Genomic DNA, 25,560 nt, shown 5'->3' on the forward strand with positions numbered 1-25,560 from the left:
TTTCGTCAATTATCATGTCGTTGATTGCGTTTACTGAAGAATTAAGTGGACAAAGGATGACATTATTCAATGGAGTAGAGTAAAGATCAGGAAAGACGCGATTAATCAGTTCGTTGATTGAAGGCGTTATTTCAACGTGTTTGAGTTCTACATCATCAGACATGTTATTAAGTACTCCATTACCGAGATCTTCAAGATACTTATGCCAATATTCCAATCCAGGTCTAAGTCTCATAGATTGTGTTAAGGTGCATTTTTCAAGGCCTTTCCAGAGAAGGGATCTCTTCAGTATGGATGAGGAAATACCGTTTCTACCTTGACTTGAGGTGTATCGGGAATACTGTCAGAATCGTTGTCACTATTGTTATTGTCATCACCGTCAGAGTCACCAGAATCACCAGAGTCACCAGAGTCACCAGAGTCACCAGAATCGGAGTCATCAGAATCAGAGTTACCAGAATCGGAGTCATTAGAATCAGAGCTGTCACTGTCGTCTCCACCACCGCTGGTGGAACGCATATTTTGGGGGTTAATCGAATACCTGGTAGAATTTGATGGATGTTCGTCTAGATTAGCAGAGATTAATGGTACGTTAAGGCACCGCGAAAGTTGAGTGAGATTCAGGGAATCTTGATCTGTAAGGATCGAGTCATCGGTACTGAAAGTGAAATTAAAAGTTAATGTTAAAGAGGATAGATACAGATACAACAAATTTTAGATGATATTTATAAAGCAAGAATGGTAATGTAACGACGTTTAAAGTTAAATATATCCGTGTAGGCCTTACACTGTGCTTTCAGCAATACTCATAAGTATTTCCGTGGCTGTGGTTGCAATGCGCCTAGTCTACTGGAATGATTCTTCGGAATTTCGCTGGATTGTACAACTTTCGTCTTCGTAGATTCCAAACACAAGGAAATTTTCCTCTTGGTTGGTAATATACTCAATGATGGAAGTATAGTGTATTGGCTATGCCCCGCTTACTAGTTTAGCTCTTTCTAGTCCCCTGCTACACGGCATGTAAACAGGGATTGGCTAGTTAGAGGCGGTCCGTGTAGGCCTTACACTGTGCTTTCAGCAATACTCATATGTAGGTTCTTACGATGAGTCACGGTGTCTGAACTTTTTAATATCTTTAACTGTCACAGCAAATCGATTGTGCAGAGATCTCCGTTTAGCAGGTCTAGATCCACGAAAGGGCATTGAAAAACAACAACAGATGAGTAAAATATGTTAATCGTTGGAAGATATTTCAATCGAGAATGACAGTCAATTGAATTATTGCCAGGCAATTAAAATGGCACGTGATGTTTAACTGCGCAAAGTTATTTGCGTAATCAGAAAACAACAATATTTTTGTTAATGGTGTGTGCGCGGCGTAATGTCAGCATTGTGTGTAGCTCTAGCGAAGAAAACCGCTAGTCGAAAGCTTTGTTCGAGGAAATTTTAAAAATCAGTTATGTTTTAATTTCTCTTCATCATATAGCTCTGTTATACTGTAGACATAATGGAATTTATCTAACAATGGCAACAGCGTTGTTAGTATTCGGATTCCCAAAACGATACTTTTTACCGCATCAAAAAATACCAATCACAACCAAAGTTATGAATATAAGTCATAGCGTGAGCGTAAATGTGAGCTAGTTTTGAAATTATGACGTAGCAATACTCATACAGCATAACAACGCGCGTAGTTAAGATGTTTTTGCTCGCGCACGTGCATTTTAACGTTGCTACGCAACAGCGCAGTAAACCTTTGCTAAAATAGCGACATTATTCTAACGGTTATTTTACCTCACTTCCGACGTTAATTATAAAAAATCTAAAGCCTAAATCAAAATTCTAAGAATGCTATAGCCTATTCCTATCCTTTTTCTACAACCCTGCTAAAAATGGCGAGGTTTCAACTCCATTTGCGAGCTGGGTTTGATTTCACCAGAGGGTCATTTTGAGGTCGATTTTCGGTGTTTTTTCTTCTATGTCCCCGTTGCCGGGGAAATTTCGTCAAGTTTAAAATATAATATAGATATATGTAATAAATAGTTGTTGTTTGGTTTCCCAAAGAGAGTGCTCGACTGCAGTTAAGCAGGAGCATTATAAATATAATTCGAACAATTGAAACAATTCAAATTGGCGGGCAAACGATCCGTTTCATGATATGTATAAAAACAATACCAATCATCAGTGCCAAATAGAATAATGAATTGTAGCGCTATGACATGTTGCTCCTTTATAAAATAATTTTTATCGATCATGAAACATTTTCAAAATTTCCAAAAAAACAGTTTATTGTGTCCGTCCCAATTTTAAAATTGTCTATGAAGTAAGGTAGTAAGATATCTTTGGCTTTTAAAGTTGTAAACTGCGTTGGCCTTCGTGTAGTGGTAGAGGAAAATTCTTTACTGAGTTCCGTGAAGCTGGTAGAATTAGGATCCGTATTTGAGAGTTACCTAATTGTTGATTCTGGTTATCAAACGAGAGTGCTCAACAACGACGAGTCGAAGGAGCATAACTAATAAATAGTTGTTGTTTGGTTTCCCAAAGAGAGTGCTCGACTGCAGTTAAGCAGGAGCATTATAATTCGAACAATTGAAACAAATCAAATTGGCGGGCAAACGATCCGTTTCATGATATGTATAAAAACAATACCAATCATCAGTGCCAAATAGAATAATGAATTGTAGCGCTATGACATGTTGCTCCTTTATAAAATAATTTTTATCGATCATGAAACATTTTCAAAATTTCCAAAAAAACAGTTTATTGTGTCCGTCCCAATTTTAAAATTGTCTATGAAGTAAGGTAGTAAGATATCTTTGGCTTTTAAAGTTGTAAACTGCGTTGGCCTTCGTGTAGTGGTAGAGAAAAATTCTTTACTGAGTTCCGTGAAGCTGGTAGAATTAGGATCCGTATTTGAGAGTTACCTAATTGTTGATTCTGGTTATCAAACGAGAGTGCTCAACAACGACGAGTCGAAGGAGCATAACTAATAAATAGTTGTTGTTTGGTTTCCCAAAGAGAGTGCTCGACTACAGTTAAGCAGGAGCATTATAATTCGAACAATTGAAACAAATCAAATTGGCGGGCAAACGATCCGTTTCATGATATGTATAAAAACAATACCAATCATCAGTGCCAAATAGAATAATGAATTGTAGCGCTATGACATGTTGCTCCTTTATAAAATAATTTTTATCGATCATGAAACATTTTCAAAATTTCCAAAAAAACAGTTTATTGTGTCCGTCCCAATTTTAAAATTGTCTATGAAGTAAGGTAGTAAGATATCTTTGGCTTTTAAAGTTGTAAACTGCGTTGGCCTTCGTGTAGTGGTAGAGGAAAATTCTTTACTGAGTTCCGTGAAGCTGGTAGAATTAGGATCCGTATTTGAGAGTTACCTAATTGTTGATTCTGGTTATCAAACGAGAGTGCTCAACAACGACGAGTCGAAGGAGCATAACTAATAAATAGTTGTTGTTTGGTTTCCCAAAGAGAGTGCTCGACTACAGTTAAGCAGGAGCATTATAATTCGAACAATTGAAACAAATCAAATTGGCGGGCAAACGATCCGTTTCATGATATGTATAAAAACAATACCAATCATCAGTGCCAAATAGAATAATGAATTGTAGCGCTATGACATGTTGCTCCTTTATAAAATAATTTTTATCGATCATGAAACATTTTCAAAATTTCCAAAAAATTATAATGCTCCTGCTTAACTGCAGTCGAGCACTCTCTTTGGGAAACCAAACAACAACTATTTATTAGTTATGCTCCTTCGACTCGTCGTTGTTGAGCACTCTCGTTTGATAACCAGAATCAACAATTAGGTAACTCTCAAATACGGATCCTAATTCTACCAGCTTCACGGAACTCAGTAAAGAATTTTTCTCTACCACTACACGAAGGCCAACGCAGTTTACAACTTTAAAAGCCAAAGATATCTTACTACCTTACTTCATAGACAATTTTAAAATTGGGACGGACACAATAAACTGTTTTTTTGGAAATTTTGAAAATGTTTCATGATCGATAAAAATTATTTTATAAAGGAGCAACATGTCATAGCGCTACAATTCATTATTCTATTTGGCACTGATGATTGGTATTGTTTTTATACATATCATGAAACGGATCGTTTGCCCGCCAATTTGATTTGTTTCAATTGTTCGAATTATAATGCTCCTGCTTAACTGCAGTCGAGCACTCTCTTTGGGAAACCAAACAACAACTATTTATTAGTTATGCTCCTTCGACTCGTCGTTGTTGAGCACTCTCGTTTGATAACCAGAATCAACAATTAGGTAACTCTCAAATACGGATCCTAATTCTACCAGCTTCACGGAACTCAGTAAAGAATTTTCCTCTACCACTACACGAAGGCCAACGCAGTTTACAACTTTAAAAGCCAAAGATATCTTACTACCTTACTTCATAGACAATTTTAAAATTGGGACGGACACAATAAACTGTTTTTTTGGAAATTTTGAAAATGTTTCATGATCGATAAAAATTATTTTATAAAGGAGCAACATGTCATAGCGCTACAATTCATTATTCTATTTGGCACTGATGATTGGTATTGTTTTTATACATATCATGAAACGGATCGTTTGCCCGCCAATTTGATTTGTTTCAATTGTTCAAATTATGTATATATGTATATATATAGATAGATATCACGACAATCTGTCGTAAAACAGGGGTTCTAGAAAACCCACTTCCCGATGTTCCTGAAACCTGAAACTTTTTTTTGCAGTCGATTTGGTCAACGTCTAGACGCCCTGAAAAATTTCAGATCTCTAACTCGATTTTAACATGGTTTTTAAGGCACCTGAGTATGGCGATTTTGGGTTTTTTACCGAATTTCGTATAACAGTGCTGGCGAGTATTTTATGCAAATTTCTTAAAAATCTCAACATAACTATTTTTTATTCCTGTCATCTTTGACATCAAATTAGAATGTTTTGAACTAAAAATAAATCTGCTGAACGACTTCCGATGAGTCTTAATGCCTGAAAAACTCCTGCCGGAGGCGGCGGCCTTCGGCCGCCGCCTCCGGCCGGAGTGCACGCTTCGCGTGCACGAAAGAGGCTTGTAACGTGTACCAAAGGGGGTATAATAGTAAAGGGGGTATAATAGTAAAGGGGGTACATAGTATACCCACAATAAATGCACCGGTCGTGCTTGCCAGCACTGTGATTATGAAATGGGATGGAAATGTTTTAACTGCAGGTATTAATAGCTAATCCACAGTCCACACCCTAGCTACATAATATGAAGAATTTGTTTCATTTCAAAATAAAAAGGCTCTGATATGTCAGTAAATATTTTTCACTTCATAACACTATTTGTCCTTTTAATCGACTAAAAATTCAGGTCAACGGAAAATCTGAGGGCGAGTTCATCTGCATGATAAAATGGGGAAAACTCTTCATAAAATCCTCACCATCAAAGCTAACAGTTCGGACGATTTCATCACCTCCAGTTACCACAAACGTTGTAAAAGGAGGAACAGGGGAGCTCAATTGCCAGGCTACCGGTGACAGTGCTGCTACAATCTCCTTCCACCGAGTATCCGACCACCAGTCCCTGGGCACGGTTGAAAATACTAATTCCGAGTCCAATGGGGTGGTAACGTCTACTGGTGTTCTGGCTGTTGGTTAACATGTCACATCTTCTGAGGATAGTATTGAGTTTTATTGCAAAGCAAGTTGGCTTCAGGGAAAAGAGATCAACTCGGATAGTGTTTATCTTTCTATTCTAGACATTACTGGGACGAGCGAGACCACATGGGGGGCTGCGGGTAATTATACTTATATATTGAGATTACTATTTGATGCATAACTTGTAAAAAGTAGGCTTATCAATACGCACTCACAGTTGATAAAATGTTTCAGAAACTATTATTAATAACAATTTATTAAGGAAGCGGATTCAAGCCTTGAAACATTTTGAGGCTAATTGTGAGTTTAAGCAATATTCGGGTAGAGATTCAACTATTCAAGTCTTGGCAGTATTTAAGGAGTATAATTAATGATCCTCAGGCAAGGTAGCAGAGTTTAATTGCCAATCACACGGGGTGTTGAGGGAAAATGGTAATCTCTATCTTGATAAAGATACGAAAGAGATAGTGATTACTGACGCTAAAATAGGCTGGGAATTCTTTGACTCAATTAGCTCAACTTGGAAAGATATCGAAGAAGATGAACGGTAATAGTTATAGCTTTATAATAAAACTTCTTAACATTTTTATCTTTCATAGTTAATTTATATTTGAATGCGTTGATTATTTCGTCGTGAAAATGTGGCTCGTTTTGTTATGCAGTAAAATGTTATCACTTTCAGTTTTTCCAAAAAGAATTCGCTAGTAGGAAGCAAGAGTGTCACCTCTTCTTCTCCGTAAATTGAAGGAAACTGACGACAATGCAAGGTTGAGATGCACCATCCAATACAAAGCAGACTCAAACTACAACTTCTTAGGAGGAACTGTAATATCAGGGGACTTAACCCTTAGGCTCGCTTCCATCACCTCTTTTACTTCCTCTGACTCCAGCCCAACTGTTGGTGACACTATAACTCTCACCTGCATAGCTACCGGTGAAGTAGCTCCCACATTTGGGTTCTCTGACGGACGAGGTAACTTTGATACCTCCCTCTATGAAATGGTGAGGGATACCCTGGTCTCATCTACTGGGACAGAACATTCTGTTACATACGTTACGAAAACTATTAAAGCTAAATATGTTATGAGGAATGGTCAGCGCATCAAGTGTAAGGTTGGTTAAGAAGAAATGTACATAATATAAATCCAATACAATATCTGGTGATGTCAAGCTTCTTTTTTGAGTTGATTGAACAAGAAGTCATGTTATTTATGCCCCAGGCTGACTACGAGGGTGTAATAGGAACTACTGTTCAGAGCATGACTGTGACAACATACTACCATTGTAGTTCTTTACCACTCCAGACACACAACGATGGTTAGTTAACTTTTACGATAATCGATACCAAAACAGTCAGATGAAATGCCTGGCCCAAAGTTGTACAGATTGAACTGTTGATATTACTTCCAATTGAATCTGGAAGAGTTTGAATTCGTCGAAACGAGCCTTGTGTCCTAGACTTCACAAAACGACAAAACGTTGCAAATGGAACCCTTTATTTTCAGTTGAGGATGCAGTGATAAAAACCATAGATAACGGAGATGGAACCACTACTCGCACGATCAGTACGTGTCCAGCTGACACTGACAGTATACGATACACTCTTGAAGGTTTGAAAAGTGTTACTTTGTAAACACAGAAAACGAATGTAACCATTATATGCAAATATTCAGCTCCACTGTTAACCGTCTATCAGAATGGGAATATCCGTCACTGGAAAGCTCCAGAAATACACATATTTGATAGCTGATGGGTTTAATAATTAATTTATACTTATAGGGAAATCCACGAGATAAAACAACTTATTTCTGAGGTTAACTTGTTCCCAGAGACCGCCAACTCAGGAGCTAGTATAACATGTTCAAAAGAAGAAGGCCACTTCGTGAAGCTGTACTTGGCCAGGTGCAGAGAGACTAAAGCCCTGGAGTTTGCTGAAGGGACCCAGATTTTAACCCTACCCTACTTAGTGGGAGTAAGATATCTTCAATTTTCTTAATTAAGTAATTAAAATTATCAATTTAATTAATTAATTAAATATTTCGATATGCGCTATCAGCTATGTGCTCCTTTATCGCCTGGGACCAAATTATTCAATTAAGTCGGCGATTTTGCCAATAATTGATGTCTCACAGTTGACACGCTTTATCGAACCCTCTCTAGTCTTTACTCGGTCCTCGGATCATCTTGATCTATTCAAAATCTTCAGAGTTGAAAACTACGTGAGATAATTTTTTAAATACGCCGTATTTTGCGTATTTTTGCTTAGAAATAAAATACGTCAAAAATACGTTAAAATACGTTTTTCTTGAAATTTCATTCAAAGACTAAAGTTATGTCATTCGTTTGCATTTTTTCAGACACATTTCTATTTAACTTCAACGCTTTAATGCTTTGGTAAGTCATATGCGAGGTGAAAAACGACAGAGCTACGCGAGTTTTGATAAAATCGTAAATTTATATAAAGCAATAGTACTTATTACTTTATTGGAGCTATCAATGGTACAATAACACTTATTACGTATTTTATTCAACGAAAATAAAATACGCCGTATTTAACGTATTTTTGATATTTTATAAAATTCGTAAAATACATATTTTTCAACTCGCTGAAAATCTTTCCTTTTCTTAACCTAGTTGTTTGGGGTTCGCCTAACTCTAGCTTAGGTTTAGGCAAGTCTGGCGAAACGTTAAAATGGAAGCTAGACAGTATAAAACATCATGAAGCTAGACATTATATGAAAATCATCCGTAACTATAAAATATAAATCGAGTTCAAGATGAATTAAGTGATTACTTTCAATTAACTTCGCTCCGTTTGCAAAGTTATATTATAGCTTGTTCTTTTTCAGCCATGTCACCCATCGCAGAGTGGCCAATTCGGAAAAGAAAAAATGGAGGAGAAGTTAAACTCGGAGATCGATACAGTCTGCGGCTTTAAAAAAGCTGTTAGGTGTCTGATAGATAACAGTAAGTGTTCAACATCGGGCTCTGCACATCCTTAATTTGATCTTATTGAGCACAAGACGTGTTTGTTTTACTTAATCTGACCGTTGTTTAACTTAATATGACCGTTCACATATTACGTCAGACCACCTCAAATCTCCGTAAGCCATTTTATGCACAGAAATTGTGTGTAAATAACATTACTATTAGCGTATGCTTTTCCAAACCCCCTGATTACCCCCTGATTATCCCTGATTACTAAGTAATTACGTCTGGCTTAGATAGTAAATGAACGATCCCTAGGCGTAATCCAACAGAATGGGCAGGTTATTTAATAATCATAGTTGATATGGTAACATACCCTTACTTCATTCAGCGTGCGAGCTGAAACGTTTGTGCGAGTGGAAAGTTGGGGTTACAAATGGGCGTCTTTACATGACGTTCAAAGTAAGGTTGACTCCACCCGTTTGGACTCATTCGGAGAGAACTAATCGCGTTTCGTTGAACGGTCGGAAGATTATGTTCTACAGATGCTCTGAAAAATACGACAGCAGGTGAATTCTAATCTTTTTTAATCTCATGAAATATTAAATTCAGAATGAAACGTAATATTAATCTGAGACTTGCTTTACCATTTCTGTTTAGCAGTGTGAGCTAACATATTCACGTAGAGGGTTAAAGTTATAACGCAATAATGCTCTCTCACTCTGAGGGCCGCGCATGATAACACCCGAACGTAGTGAGGGGGTTTGCGCGGCCTGATAGAGTGAGAGAGTATTATCAGTTATAATGCCCGACTGTCCGATTGGAAGGGGTGTAATGTGATACGTGCGCATGATACAATATAGTGTCTAATATATAGAACGCCAGTGTTATTTGTTTTGAAACTAATTAACTGTGGAGCCGGAAACGTATTACGAGAAATGAAAGTGGTCTCTCGCTGTTCTTATACCTGTTTTGATAATGCTCCCTGAGAAAAATTTAGCGTTATCACATTTCACCCTCATGACACATTATCACATATAACGTCCCTGAGGGCATTATAGGTTCTAATTGGTCTATCGCAGAGCTACTTCAGCTATTGAGTTATGTCCAATTAAAGGGTAAGAATGGATCTGGAGGAGTAATTTTAGGACCTACGAAATAGTTTCTACCGGTATTTTGTCGAGTTGAACATTCTGCAACCTTTGAACATCCTTGATTTGCTTGAATCTCAAAATTTGCATGAATCTCAAAAATGGCGAGCTGGAAGCCAGTCTTACAGGTTCTAATCGGACGTATCAGAGCTACTTCAGCGATTGAGTTCTGTCCAATTGAAGGGTAAGACTGGATCTGGAAGAGTAATTTTAGGGCCTACGAAATAGTTTCTACCGGTATTTTGTCGAGTTGAACATTCTGCACCCTTTGAACATCCTTGATTTGCTTGAATCTCAAAAATGGTGAGCTGGAGGCCATACCAATCTTACAGCTCATTAACTACCACGTACCTAAATTACTACCAGAAAATTAAGAGGAGCTGAATATTTAAATTAGGAAACTCTAAAATAATAAGTTGTCGGTATGTTCTTACACCAATTAGAATTACTGCATCATAATTACATAATCTCTTGATTACATTATAGGAAAAAACGAAATTTATTGACTGAGATGGACTTCAACTTTGATCCGGAAAATCTGGAAGTTGAAGACTTTGTTTCTGATTGGATTTTAAGTAAGATGAAGAACCAAATCATTCATTATATTTTTAGTCAACACTAAACTGACGTTATTATTTGCAAGTCATTGCCCATACATGGGATGCACAATCAAAAATAGATTAAATTAATCACTTACAACAGCTGTTATTATTACAAACATAAGAGAAACTGAAAATATAACCCGCCTCTTTTTCAGATTGACGAAAGAACAAAGAAAGGGCGGACGATTTGCGACCCAATCATTATCTATCAGCAATCAGAAAGGCCAAGATGCATGGAGAAATAGCGTTATCTAATGCATTTTTGTTGATTGATTGGGGGACTGGTCCGTAGTACCAGCCAATGTTTACTCAAAAGTAATATATAATTGAAATAAGTTAAATATTCATCCCCGAGGGGCACGCAGATTATAATTGTGATGTTATCTATTAAAACTATTCAATTAAAATTGTATTGGTCGAGTCGACTGGCCCTGATCTGCAAACATATTTGATATTAGTAACTTTATGATGCTGCCTCACCGCAATTAGGTGTGTTATCAGTGTAGATATGCGTTATGTGGCAGTGAAATAAGGAATGTGCTGTTAGAATGGCAGGTGGTTTGAAATGTTGTATGATTCAGATTGTTTAATTTGAGCTGTATGAGTTTGGTTTTGAGTGATTATTGACTATGTTCTTTGTGATTTACGTAATCCAGGTAGGTTGTGGAGTAAAAATGGTGGCCATTCGTCGTTGCAGCCAGCACTTTGCAAGTCTAGTAGTACTTTTTTTGACGAATTCTTATATATGTTGATAGAAAATATACTGGATGGGCATGTAATGCGAGTGTTATGCTCTGAAATAGCGAGCATTGGGCCTTTATAAAAGATGCTAGATCTCAGGTCAGTCTGTGAGTAAATTGATAACCAGTCTAAGTTTTGTTCGTGTGTCGTTCCTTGTTTGGGTGTGTTAGGAGGGAAAAGTTCTGAAATCGATTTGGGTAACAAACTAGACATATTTCGAACTTTGTGCAGTAAAATAAGTGCGTTTTTAACGATAACCCCTTGAACGGTTAAGACCTCGTGTTCTTTAAATGCTAGTTTTGTGTGCTCTGGCAGTTTTCCGTCCTTGTAGTAGTAGTTCACATTTCCGGCCATAACTGCCCTCATACCTTGTTTTTGTTTAGCAAAAAGAGATTCTATAAGAGATTTTGAAGCAAATCCCCAGACAAGTGAGCAGAAGTTTAAATGGGACTGAACAAAACTTTGGAAAATCTGTAAACGGGCCTTCATTGGCAATTTATGTTTTATCCTGTACATCACCCCAATAAATCTTGACATCTTGCTCCTCAGTGCTTTTATGTGGTTACTCCAGTTAAGCTTTTCATCTACAATTACACCAAGAAACCGGGCTTCAGTTTTACGTTCTAATACTGTATTTTCTATTTGTACTTTAATCAATGATGGTTCTATGCGCTTTTTCGAGAAAATCATATAACACGTCTTTTTTAGATTTAGTGCTAATCCGTTGCTATTAACCCACCGTGATAATGTTTCCGTTAATTGGTTGACCCTTAGCATTAGTTCTTGGACATTGGAACCGTTAATAATGATATTTGCATCGTCTGCATAAAGTATGAATTTTACCATCATGTTAGAAATACCGGGAAGATCGTTGATGTATATGACGAAAAGTAAGGGACCTAGTATGCTCCCTTGTGGCACACCATGCACAATAGGCTTGTGGGACGAATGTGAATTGTTTATTGCTACATATTGGCTTCTATCACTTAGGTATGACTCAAACCACTTTAGAGCTATTCCCCGGATGCCGTAGTGCTGTAATTTATTTAGCAGTGTAGCATGATCCAGGACGTCAAACGCTTTACTGTAATCTAATAATAGCAGTAGTGAAATTTGGTTTTTGCTAAGAGAGTGTAAAATTGTACTTTGTGCATTAAGAAGAGCATGTTCACAAGACCTTCCTGGACGGAAACCATACTGATTTTCGAATAAAGAACTATTTTTGTTGAGAAATTCTAAGACACGTCGGTGCATCAGTTTTTCGTAGATTTTTGAGAAGGAACCTAAGAGAGAGATGGGTCTATAATTTTCAACGTCAAGTTTAGAGCCTCCTTTATGGATGGGAGTTACTTTGGCAATTTTAAGGGCCTGTGGAAATATGCCTGTACTTAAGGATTCGTTGATAACTTTTGCTAATATAGCAAGGAAACTATCGCTGGAACTGGCTACTTTTAGTGGTTCAATTTTTGTGTCAAGGGTCGCTTTGTTCTTCAAACCAATAATAATTCTTTGAATTTCGATCGTTTCGGCAGGCTGGAGATAGATTGATTGAGAACAGGATGTGGGCAGATATTCCTGGAACCCCCCAGGGTCAAAGGTCTGACGGGCACTTATCTGAGTTTTGATGTTCGTAGCAATGTTCGAGAAATAGTCATTAAACCTTTCAGCCACGGTATCTTCAGAACTCAAAATCGACCCGTCCGAACCTTTAAGTCTTAACTGCTCAGTTTTCCTGCTTCTACCAAGTAAACCGTTGATTATTTGCCATTGTTTTTTGGAGCAGTCCTGGTATTTTTCGAATTGTTTTTTATAGTATCGTTGTTTGGCAATGTTGACATGTATTTTACAGAAAAGTTTTAGCTTTTTATAGGCCTCTATATTATTCATTGTAGGTTCAAGTACTTTACTATGATAACTTTCTTGTTTCCGCGCACATGCTTCTTCAAGCCAGGGTAATATCCAGGGTTTAGTATTAGAACGCTCATGCTCACGGCGAATATGATTGATTTTTAGTGGATAGGCAGTGTTATAGTGCTTGGTGTATATATCTGCAAGTTTTCCGTATTGCAGACTAGCGTCGTCTGTACTTAATATCTCGTCCCACGTTTCCCCATCGATGAGTTCCCTAAAAGCAGCATTGTTGGCCTCATTTATCATAACTAAGTTTGGGTTGTGTGTTAGTAGGTAGCCTGAGATGTTGTTGCGAAGAGTTACTTAGTTTAAAAGTGGTAACGATAGCAAGATGATCCGATAAATCCACCGTTACAACGTTACTGCTTATTGTGTTACTTATATTATTTGTGTAGACATGATCAATTAAGGTAGCACTATGATCGGTGACTCGTGTCGGCCTTGAAACCGTCTGAACAAATCCATACTTGGCAAGGAGGTCTATGAGGTTCTGTCCAGAAATATCAGTTTTGAATTTTATAAGATCAATGTTTGCGTCCCCAAAAAACATTATATGCTTGCGAGAATGTCTGTCTAGACCTCGTAGCACCTTTTCCAAAGAATTTAAGAAGTTCTGAGTACCTTTAGATGGGGACCTGTAAAAGTTTATCAATACTTTTGTTTGGTTTGTGCCTTTGCAATTATGCACCTTAACTAATTGAAATTCAGCGCACGTGTCATCGGGATCTGTGGTTGCCTTAAGATTTTCTATATTTTCGGGATCACAAACCCTCTTATTAATGTAAATTACAAGGCCACCACCTTTTCCTGATTTGCGTAATGGTTCCTGAACAATAGGCTCGTGAAACCCTTCAATTTTAATGTCGGAGATTCCGTTTGGTAATTTATCTAACTTAAAATTGGTTTCGTTAAGACACAAAACGTCATACTTAGTATAACTGTCGATTTCTTCACGGAAGTATGTGATGTTCTTTACTAATGATCGCACATTAAGAGAAAACACTTTCAGTTCATCACGGGAGGAACTTTTAATGTTCGATGGCTGCTGATACTTACAATTGGTTAATATATCGCTGATTTCGTTCCAGTATTGGTAACTTTCATCGTTATCCTGATCTAAAGCGTTACCAATCAAATCTAAACCATGTGAGCGGTCGTATGGATTGAAAAGGGCAGTGATTCGGCTGCTAGAGTCCATAAAAATATCATAAGATGTCACATAATAACCTGGGATTAACGACTCACAGCACTTTATGCAGCCTAAATTATCTCTAAAACACTTTTTATGAATGTACTCATCGCACCATGAACAAGACCTAATGTTTAATCTAGAATAACAAAACCCGTTACAGGCCATGCACTTTGTTTTAAAATTAGTCTTGTTAACACTACTTTTATTATTCGTCGGGACATCAGAGGCATTGATTGGGAGAATTGAGCTTATGCATTCATAGCAGAACCATGGGTTCCCAGAATTTATAATGTGCCGGGCATCGTTTTTTGATAGTTTCTGGCATTTTAAATGTTTACGTTCAGCACATAGGTCACAAATTAGGTCAAGAGAACTTTTAGGGATACGAATATAGCATTTGTCGCAATTGGGCTGTGAGCCGTGTTGCCTATGATTACTTCGCTCCACTTTCAGTGACAGAATAAAGTAAGAGTTGAAAACAGATTAAATAAATGAAATAAAAACTGAATAAAGAAAAATTGATATTAATATATAATCTGATGGGTGTAGACAGTAGGCTGGTCAGATCCGTTTGCAAGAACTCATGTCTTATCTACTTCTTAGATATAATGACTTTTTAATTTCAGTCAATTTTAATTTCTGTCATCGGAATAAACTATATCATTGGACCAATGAAAAACAAGTTATTATCAAATTTGAATATTCTTAGGCTTCCTCGTTCACTTCTTCGGAATTACTAAATTTACAGTGAAATGCAGGACTGAGGTGGTCTAACAAAAATATCGTTTTCAAAAAGCGGGTATTACTGATGCTTTAAGTATGAAATATTCATTAAATCTGGTCATATTTCGTATCTGCCATATTTTTTAAACAACTTTCATAATCATAAACACTGATAATGATATATAACAGTTATTTTGACATTTTTACTGCTTAACGACTACTTTTCTAGCTTAATGCTGTTAATGTTATATAGTTTTGAGTCGAATTTGACAGTTAGTTTTTTAAGCTTAGTGTTCCCAGTTGAACACCTTATTTGAACGCCATAGTTGAACACCTTATTTGAACGGACATTAATTGAACGCTGGAGGTCCTAGCGTTCATCTTAATGTCCGTTCAAATAAAGTCCGTTCGTTTAAGGTCCTTCCAAGTTTAAGTCCGTTGAATTTTTTTCCAAAATTATTCCTCTGCGAACTCATGTCTTATCTACTTCTTAGATATAATGACTTTTTAATTTCAGTCAATTTTAATTTCTGTCATCGGAATAAACTATATCATTGGACCAATGAAAAACAAGTTATTATCAAATTTGAATATTCTTAGGCTTCCTCGTTCACTTCTTCGGAATTACTAAATTTACAGTGAAATGCAGGACTGAGGTGGTCTAACAAAAATATCGTTTTCAAAAAGCGGGTATTACTGATGCTTTAAGTATGAAATATTCATTAAATCTGGTCATATTTCGTATCTGCCATATTTTTTAAACAACTTTCATAATCATAAACACTGATAATGATATATAACAGTTATTTTGACATTTTTACTGCTTAACGACTACTTTTCTAGCTTATTGAATATGAAAAATTGATTTACAAATAATCTGCTAAAATTTTAAAGAACGCCAGCCTTACAATCGTTAGGTTGCGAGTTCGAATCCCAGTGTCTGCCTGATCGTGGGGTGAGCGTCGTCGACGTTCAGCTAAAGATCGTGAGTGGTCTTAAGGTCTTTGCAGCCCCCCGGTCTACCCAGCCGAATACTCGAGAAATCGGGTGTGAGGGTTAAATGAGGAGCTGCGCATTGCAGCAAATTCTAGGGCGAAGAAAGTATGGTACACACTACTGTAAATCAATAGGTGGCGCATGTGTGTCATTTAAATTTGAGACTTATTACGTAAGGGCTGGGAACCCCTAATTCGGTTTTCTATGATAGATAGTGTCATAAACTAGGCCTCAAAAGTCGCACAAAATGACCCAGGTTCATAAAATGAACGGAAATGAACGGAAATGAACGGAAATGAATTGTATCCTGAAAGTGCTCATAATGGTTCAAAATTGGTCTGAAGGAGTTTTGGTTGTAACCATGTCATAGCCAATAACCATGTAATAACCATGTCACTTTTGTTTTTGACACACATGCGCTAGCAGGTTTATCATGTAAATGAATAGGTGGCGCATGTGTGTCATTTAAATTTGAGACTTATTACGTAAGGGCTGGGAACCCCTAATTCGGTTTTCTATGATATATAGTGTCATAAACTAAGCCTCGAAAGTCGCACTAAATGACCCAGGTTCATAGAATGAACGAAATGAACGGAAATGAATTGTATCCTGAAAGTGCTCATAATGGTTCAAAATTGGTCTGAAGGAGTTTTGGTTGTAACCATGTCATAGCCAATAACCATGTTATCACCATGTCATAACCATGTCATAACCATGTCATAACCATGTCATAGGGTGGTCCTAGGGCCAACCAAACTCTTCAGACCAATTTTGAACCATTATGAGCAATTTTGGGATACAATTGATTTACGTTCATTTCCGTTCATTTCCGTTCATTCTATGAACCTGGGTCATTTTGTGCGACTTTCGATGACCTCTAGGCCTAGCTTATGACAATATCTATCATAGAAAACCGAATTGGGGGTTCCCAGCCCTTACGTAATAAGTCTCAAATTGAAATGACACACATGCGCCACCTATTGATTTACATGATAAACCTGGTAGCACATGTCTGTCACTTTTGTTTTTGACACACATGCGCTATCAGGTTTATCATGTAAATCAATAGGTGGCGCATGTGTGTCATTTAAATTTGAGACTTATTACGTAAGGGCTGGGAACCCCTAATTCGGTTTTCTATGATAGATAGTGTCATAAACTAGGCCTCAAAAGTCGCACAAAATGACCCAGGTTCATAAAATGAACGGAAATGAACGGAAATGAACGGAAATGAATTGTATCCTGAAAGTGCTCATAATGGTTCAAAATTGGTCTGAAGGAGTTTTGGTTGTAACCATGTCATAGCCAATAACCATGTCATAACCATGTCATAACCATGTCATAACCAATAACCATGTCATAACCATGTCATAACCATGTCATAACCATGTCATAACCATGTCATAACCATGTAAGAAAAAGGCGTCATAGCCATGTCACTAGCTGACCACTATGATTGCATTAACAATAAAGCGTTATTCTAAAAATAATTATGAATTATAAACGAGAAAACACGTTTCCTTTTTTATTATTCTTATTTTGTAAATGTGCTGTAATTATTTTGTAATTTTCACGCAGTACAGGCAATTACGGACAAAAGAAACGATGTTTTATATTATTAGTCTTAGAAGACTGATCAGCGCATCAAATAATGCTTTTTTTCTTGATCGGCGCGATGCACAATTTATTAACTGGGCCGTACTGCCAGCTTACCTGAGGACCCCAGGCTTTAATGTTGGTAAAATAGAGATTAGGCGGAATGACAGGCTGAGCGCGGCCCAGTAAACTGCCAGCTTACTGTGACATGTAAAATATTGACGTTGTTTTTTATTCGTTCGTAAATGATAAACGGTTGTGGGTTGCGGAATGACATTGAAAAGGCACAGGCTGAGCGCCGCCCAGTAACACAAACATTTCGCTTCGAAAAGAAAGTTTTTCGTGTTACTTCGAAAAAATTTAGACAAGCATCATCTGTCGACATACCGGCGAGTTCAATTTCCAATCCTTTCTTTAACGGGTGATAGTATCACTGATACTTGTAGTCGTAAAATATTTGCTTCAAATATTAATCAGGACCGTCGACGAGTCCAACTCGGCGCGCGTCCTGGTAGGTTATAAACTTACAAGTCACGCGTCGCGATCCTCATTTGTAATTCATTTCGCCCCCGCTATACCGTGGCGAAAGCCACGATACGACCGCGCAGCCCACAGGCACAACGAAGGGCTGAGGGTAATTAATTTACCGGATGGTGTAGGGAAATTGGTAAAAACACGACTTCAATCTTACATTAATTGTATAAAATTCTAATTTCAGGTAAACAAGCAAAGTTTGTTTTCAATTATTACATATAACTATTAGTTGACGGATGTTACTCGTTTGGATTTTTCGATGCGAAGTTTACTCAGCCTCAAGCCTGTCATTCCGCCGAATTTATATGATTATGAACATATAAATATAATACAAAAATTAAGTGCAAGTAAGTAAGTAAATATTTCATGCTAGGCATGTAGCACCCATTACGGTATGGGTAACCACTAATATAACCATCCATTGAGTCTTTGCTTTTTCGCTTTGCATAGCAGCTCAGCGAGGTCCGCAGGGCACAGGGGTGCTGGGTGCATTTTGCCTATATCTAACGACAAACAAGGTGGCCTTACAACGAGAAGCATTATTAGATCGATGCGCAGCAAGCTTGCTAGTTGCTACGAAGTATCCCGAAACGGGTTAGTCCATTATCATTTCTAACAATAAACACATTGTTGGCACTTGGCAGTTGGCTTGATAGGTACACGAATAATTGCATTTCGATCTTCGCGCACGAAACCAGGACACAGGAGCTTGCCTGTCATGCGTCGGCGTACACGCTTCAATATGCAATTCTTGGTAGCTGTCATGCTACGCGCAGCAGGCAGCTTCATTCCTCATAGCTCCATTGTCCAATGAGTATGTTTATAAATATTATAGCTTGTAGCACGATCCGTTACTGTGCCGCGCCGCGCATTCAATTATTGATTATTCTTCTTGCAACGCTAATTCGGTGAAATGTGCTACTGTGCCTTGCCGAGCTGCGATGAATTGACATCGTCAGTTAACATTATAGCCTGTGCAGCAACAGTACACGCGCTTTAACCTAACCATGTGCTTTCGCGCCACTGCAGCGTGCAGGCGCGCTCGTTTCACACGGGAGGCGATCGGCGGAGAGGAGTTTAAAGATAAAATAGAGATAAGGATGAAATACATATATAAATAGATCAAGATAGCGATTAGAATATTGAATAGAGATTTCCCAGGCCGGAAACCTAACCGTTAGGGGCCTAACTTCGGAAGTAAAAAAGATAGCGACTTCCGGTTTTTTGCAAAATGTTCGTCTTGTAAAAATAACGTTACCTCCCCAGGAGGAAAATTGGGGCTTCTCATTTTAAAAAGTTATTACAGAAAAACTGTTTTTGATGCTGCGCGCAACAAGCTAGAAAAATAACTTTGCAAAATAAACCCGTTGTTATGCGTGTGACGTCATCATGCATGACCATATTTGGAAATGCGCGTGAAGATAAGAGTACGTATTTTGCCGATCGCCTGCAGCACTTATTACGAAGTAGTTTCCAAAACTGTTATAGTCTTTTCTGTCCATTTTGTTGCTTTGGGATAATCAAGTGGATCCCATTAATTTTAATTGAAGTGAACACTGTTTTGAACAAAATTGAAAGCGTCTTTCGATTAAACAAATGTACAATGATTTCACATCTGAATGAGTAACTATCAAGCTGCTCAGTATTTCTTATCTTAAGTGCTGAAAGTTCACACTCGATGAACTTGCTGTGCACTGGTAACAGAATATTTAGAACTTTTGGCTCAAACACAAAACATCTGGCTCGTAAAATTACACAAACAAACATCATATGAAGACCGCCTCTCTCTTCTCAATGATTACGTAATGTAAATGGCCCGAGGCCCCAAACATCTGCTTTCAGGGCCTACATGACAACGCTAAAAATTTAAATAATAAGAGCAAGATACACCAATTACAATAAAACAGCTGAGAGTCGTTCCGATCATATGTTAAGACATCACTTTTCAGCCTATTTTAGCCCCCTTACTCCCTATATGACCAGTTTTACAGTTACAAGTTAGTTATTGTGTTAAAATTACACAAACGTTATCATATAAACACCGCCTCTCTCTCCGATTGGGCTCCGATTACGTAATGTGAACGGCCCCAAACATCTACTTTCAGGGCCCTACAACGCTATAAATAATTTAAATCATAAGAAAGCAATTCCTTACACCCCAGTTCCACGGCCGGATATTATGCCAAATTATTAGACGGAGATCGTCTACTGATATTTCTCCGGTTTGCAGTTCCACGACCGGAGACCATCTACGGTAATTTTGTTGATTCTGTATGATTCTGTATGAATTAATCTCCGAGAAATTCCCGGAGAGCTCAGAGCTTAATCTCCGTCTAATACAGTTGACGGAGCCGGAGAATCATCTCCGGAGATGATCTACGGGAAATGGACCTCCGTCTAATAATTTGGCATAATATCTGGCCATGGAACTGGGGGGTTAAACCAATTCTAATAAAACAAATATTTATAGGTTACTCATCTGTTTCACATTTCAAAACAGCTCGATCCAATCCGGTGAGTAAGTTAGAATGTTCTGTCTTTGCATATATATTTACGCTACAGTTCCTTCAGTTTATTCAGACGAATGTTGAAAATGTTCATGATCTTTAAGTAGACTCCCTGAAAAAATTTGGGTAGACATAAATAATACATAATATCGACAATACAACCAAAAAGAAAATATGCGCGTATGTGCGCGCGCTTTCTGTTTTACTTAACTGACGCTATTTGCTTTATACATCATAAGTAGTCAAAAACTTGCTAGAACAGTAGAAGAATGTGAATTAAGCTATCTCCTTTTATATGGAATGGCTGGAAAAGGGTGTCACCTTGACATAGAGGCACTGTAAGATTCAGGGCCGCGCGCGTCTGTTATAGAATTCTTAATTTAAGATCATATTAATACTTACGTGTTTTTGACGATTGCATTAACCAGTGAAGGATAAAAAACATTTGGCAAGCTGACAGAGAAACATAACTTCCCTTCCATCGGACACCGGTCCAAAATGAAATTCTTATCATCATCTCAAATGAAGTTTTGGTGTATTTAAGAGATGGAACTGTCACCCTTCGAATTTCTGTCTGAAGTTAAGATAACATTATTATAAATAACATAATCACCATTTGGGACAGGTGCTAACTATTAAACCACCAAAACATGTCTCACCTACCCCGGAACAAAAATCCACTACAGGGGTAAAATTTTACAGTCTTGATTTGTCCTAGATTTGAGTAATTTTGGGATGGGCGTGGCCCCTGGGAGTTGCCTGAGTGGGTCAAGAGGTCGAAACCCGGTTTTTCTGATGGTTTGAGACAGGTACTAACTATTAAACCACCAAAACATGTCTCACCTACCCCGGAACAAAAATCCACTACACCTGTGAAATCCACTACACACATCAAGGAAACGTGCTCTCAGAAATAAACATAACTTACCTTTCGTACAGGGAAAGCTGGACACCGGTCCTAATTCTTATCCTCATCTCAAAAGAAGTCTTGGTGTACTTAAGCGAAGGAACTGTCACCCTCCGAAACACTGTCTGAAGTTAAGATAAGATTATTTTAAATAACATAATCACCATTCAAAAAGGGATATGAAATATTAAACTATATTCCAAGAATCGGAAAAAATGACAATTTTGTTGTAATTTGATTTGAACGTTCTCAATGAGCATAGAACAGAGCTGATAGTCAGGTGATGTCATATTCACGTTAAAATGTTACTAAACAGACTTAAAACTGAATGAAAATCACCTTGTATTGTACAAAATATGAACGTAGTTGTGGCAAAGTCAGATTTTCTCTACGATATAACCAGGAAGCTGAGGGGTACTGAGCTGTATCAGGTGATTTATCAGGAGTAGCCATGAATAGAATAGGGGGTCGCCTTATACCCCCTAAGTCATTTTTCAAAAACTCTTTTATCTGTTCGCTATTCATATTATCAAGACGCTTATGTGGCCATCTTATTTTCATTAGTTCTAATGCCGAGGCGGGTTTATCTTTTAAATCTTGTAGCGATTTTCCGCGATTTTCAGGATTTTCGAAGAACCCACCTTTATTAGCATGTTTTGTAGTTTTGTCGAATGTCATGTGTTCAAATTTTACAATTTCGTAATATTCATAATGATCTATAGGGAAGCATTCTAATAAGGTAGGATTACGATACGGTCCACTCTTGTTTGAACCATTCTCAACACTCCTTACAGGCGCATCGCCATTCACAAATTTTAATCTGTCCGTGAATTCGATTCCGTTTGTTTTAATTGTAACTTTAAAGGCAGCTAACTGGTTAGTTCTAAATTCTTGTAAAGCCTCTTCGCTTTTGGTTGTCGAAGGAGACATAGCTATGTAATGGATGTACATTTGCTCGACAGCTTTTTGTAAATCCCCTTCACATAGATCATTTGATTGGTAAAGGGACTTGCTGTATAAAGGCCAAACGACAAAAAGGATGTAACTTCTGTTTAAAATAACGGCGTGATCATACCACATTGCAAAGCTCCTTGTAGACTCAGCTTCTTCAAGTTTTTTTCTAAGAAAACTTTCGTCGTATTTTTGGAAGTCGCTCTCACAAATCAAACTATAACTCTTTAAGGTGCATTTCACCTCGTCAATCGACAAATTTTGGTAATGCTCTTTTGGTTTGGCCTTCAAGAAATTATTACCAGACTGGAAACTTAGGGAATGTTCTCTAATTGACATAAGGTCAACTAATCGTGAGTTAGCTGCTACCTGTTTAGGACATGATTTAACCAAATCCCAACCTTCATACAAAAGTAGTATCTGGGGAGTCCCCAGCAAAATTGATTGGAGTTCTCTTAGTATTTCAACTTTTTCATCAGCAACACTAGCTGGAGGAATTCTTGGGATATAAAGATCGTCAACTAGAGGGTGGGGCTTGTAGCGTGTCCGAGCATTACTGTGGACAGCAAGTATGGGTCTTAACTCACTGTAAATACCATGATTTCTCGGAAGTAAAAGGTAATTTAAGCAGACAGATTGTGCATAATCGGACAATCTTTTCCCTCCTTTAAGGCCAGTTAAACTATATTTTGTACCCAGTTTAAAGAAACTTGGTTCGAAATGGTACGTAAGGACGTGCGAACAGTATTCATTAAACAGGTCCCCAAGCTCAATATTTGGATCGGATGACTTAATGTGGCGATAATCTGGTAGATTAGACAGATGTTGCTCGATGTCTGTTTTAGAAAATTCAGTGCAAAATATAGTACGGTCTAAATTCTCGACCTGACTTCCTGAAAGACCACTGCCATAGTGGATAAGCGCACTAGCCTCGGTTAAATGATCATTGAATTTTGCAACATTGATGGTTAGTTCCGATTTGTACCGCTCAAATTCCACTTTTAATTCGCTCAAAGATATTTCGAAATTTTCGACACTTTTATCGTAGCTAGAAAGAATTTCGTAGGAAGTCCAGCATATGCATTCATGGATTTCCTTAAAACTCTTTCTGCACGACCTAACTCGTTATTAGCAAATTCGGATAAAATTTTGTTGCATCTACTTTTCAAATTATCACCTCCATCATTGTTTGACATATTAAAACAAACACTACAAGGGACGCCTTCTACTTGTGGCCTACTGTTTTCATGTGAAATGCGAATTTGATCACTCCTATAAGTCTGCTCAAGAGAATCTAAAACCTCTTTATTATCGGCGATACACTTGGCTTGACCAATAATTCGACGAAAATTTCGCGAATCCAAGTAATTACGAACGTAACCAAAATAATGGGGAAATTGATTCACATGGTCTTCTACAGCAGGGTGTCAGAATTATTGGCGTGTTTGAAATTTTATGTGTATTTTATGATGAAATCAATATTTTTCGACGGGTCATAACTTTACTTTTGAATGTCGAAATTACAAAATTCAAAAACTGGTCTGTAGACAATCGTTTGAACTTTTTCTTAATTTCAGAATTTCGTGTTGATGTATCTCAAAACCCATAATTTAGCCCGTTATATGAAGGGTCGATTCCATACTTGGTTAGATTTACGAAGGAGTAAGGGATTTATGTGTAATTTTTTTTCGGTGAATTTTTTCTGAAATTATTCTTTAGACTAAAGTGCACAGCTCCGTACGCGTCCGTCAAATTCTGTCAATACCAAATATGCCAAAATGTACTTACAGAAAGGAAGCTTTGAGTATCCAGATTTGACTAACGCAGAGTATACACAGTCGCTAAGAAATTGAACTTCTATTTCGGTACGTGATCGTTTGCTCATTGTGCTAATAAAAACTAATTACCACGAACGAGGAAAATACAAAATGTACGGAAATAGGAAAGAAAATGTTGAATATATATATTGCAAGCGAGCCCCAGAAACAATCCTAATTATAGAATGACATATCTATAGGTAAAAGTAGGTAGTGCGCCATCGACAGTGAGCCGCGCGTGCCGACTGTAAGATGGTTTTCTAGCGCTAATTTCGGCCAGCACAATTTTCTTCAAACAAATAGATATTGAGTATCCTTCCCGACCTCCAATTGCAACAAAAATTGGTAAGCTTACTCATAGACTTACAAGGAAAGTGTCCGAAAAATTTAAAGTATATCCAACCATCAGACAATATGTTACAGCTAAAAGCAGCGTATTTTGCCCCATTTTGATCACTATATCAACTCCGATATCCACCAAATTTTTCGGACAGTTGTGAAAGCCCTATTGGAAGGTCGTCGCCAATTTCCAGAATGATCTCATTTAAGAACTGGAGATATATCCGAATAATACGACAAAAATGGTCAAATTTGGACGAATTTGGTCAAATTACGCGACTTTTACAGCTACTTTTGCTCCAAAAGCCGCGCACCATCAAATATGGCACATAGGCGAAACTCACTGATCTTTCCAAAAAGGTATGACAAATTTGGTATTGCGAAAATTCTCACAGTCTCTAGAAAACAGTGGTACAAAAATTTTTAAAATCCGAGCAAGTTTATTTTTATCGTGCACCTCCTAGTAAAAGTATCCAACGCGAAATAAGAGCGCAAATTAGTACAGAAACACATATCGGCGCGGCGTAAAGGGATTGTTATTAAAAAGTTGAAAATGATGTGTATCAAACAAATTTTTGACACACATACGCTACCTACTCACCTAGGAAGCGCATGTGTATCATTATTTTTTTTGACACACATGCGCTTCCATAGTTTGCTTTGAGATTGTAGTAAAGTTGTAGCGCGATGCATTATTACTGGGCGGTGCTCAGCCTGTCATTCCAATGCGCCGAATTTCTATTTTATGAACATTATTGATTCACGATGTCAATCCTTCGCATCTCTCCGATCTGCATACGTGGTCCGGTTGCGAGAAGATGCGCGGCGCGGCCCAGTAGTGCATAGCGCTACATTTGCTCTAACCAGAGCCCTCTCGCTTGCAGTAGCGCGCGACCGCCGGAGTATCCTACTTGTGAAACAAGCGCGTCACGCAGTACGCGTAGGCACATGGCTATGTGAAGCGCTACATTAACGGGTGATACTCGTAAAATATTT

General features: G+C 37.7%; 2 protein-coding genes and 1 long non-coding RNA gene across 6 annotated transcripts in view; 2 read left to right on the forward strand and 1 right to left on the reverse strand.

Annotated features, from left to right (window-relative positions):
- Positions 1–25,560, forward strand: part of LOC134820849 (vasculin-like protein 1) — a 632,099-nt gene that overhangs the window by 535,186 nt on the left and 71,353 nt on the right. The gene's annotated exons all lie outside the window — the stretch shown is intronic.
- Positions 5,212–10,576, forward strand: LOC134820846 (uncharacterized). Of its 3 annotated transcripts, XM_063831480.1 has the most exons (10): positions 5,212–5,809; positions 6,051–6,216; positions 6,352–6,782; positions 6,890–6,986; positions 7,175–7,279; positions 7,499–7,641; positions 8,519–8,636; positions 8,989–9,166; positions 10,235–10,323; positions 10,506–10,576. In XM_063831480.1, exons 3-10 carry the CDS (start codon positions 6,669–6,671, stop codon positions 10,508–10,510), a joined length of 849 nt encoding a protein of 282 aa, XP_063687550.1. In that variant the 5' UTR covers positions 5,212–5,809; positions 6,051–6,216; positions 6,352–6,668; the 3' UTR covers positions 10,511–10,576. The 3 variants fall into 3 exon arrangements, with proteins under 3 accessions (XP_063687550.1, XP_063687551.1, XP_063687552.1); XM_063831481.1 differs by having other exon boundaries at positions 6,051–6,782; XM_063831482.1 differs by having other exon boundaries at positions 5,212–6,782.
- LOC134820375 (uncharacterized) lies at positions 21,068–24,377 on the reverse strand. Of its 2 annotated transcripts, none has more exons than XR_010160879.1 (3): positions 24,197–24,377; positions 21,479–21,582; positions 21,068–21,124 (listed from the first exon to the last, which is right to left on the reverse strand). It is a non-coding gene; the product is annotated as an uncharacterized LOC134820375 (long non-coding RNA). The 2 variants fall into 2 exon arrangements; XR_010160880.1 differs by lacking the exon at positions 24,197–24,377 and adding an exon at positions 21,797–21,861.

Source organism: Bolinopsis microptera, chromosome 9, assembly GCF_026151205.1.
Source record: "Bolinopsis microptera isolate Bmic1 chromosome 9, MBARI_Bmic_1.0, whole genome shotgun sequence".
NCBI classification, from domain to species: Eukaryota; Metazoa; Ctenophora; class Tentaculata; order Lobata; family Bolinopsidae; genus Bolinopsis; species Bolinopsis microptera.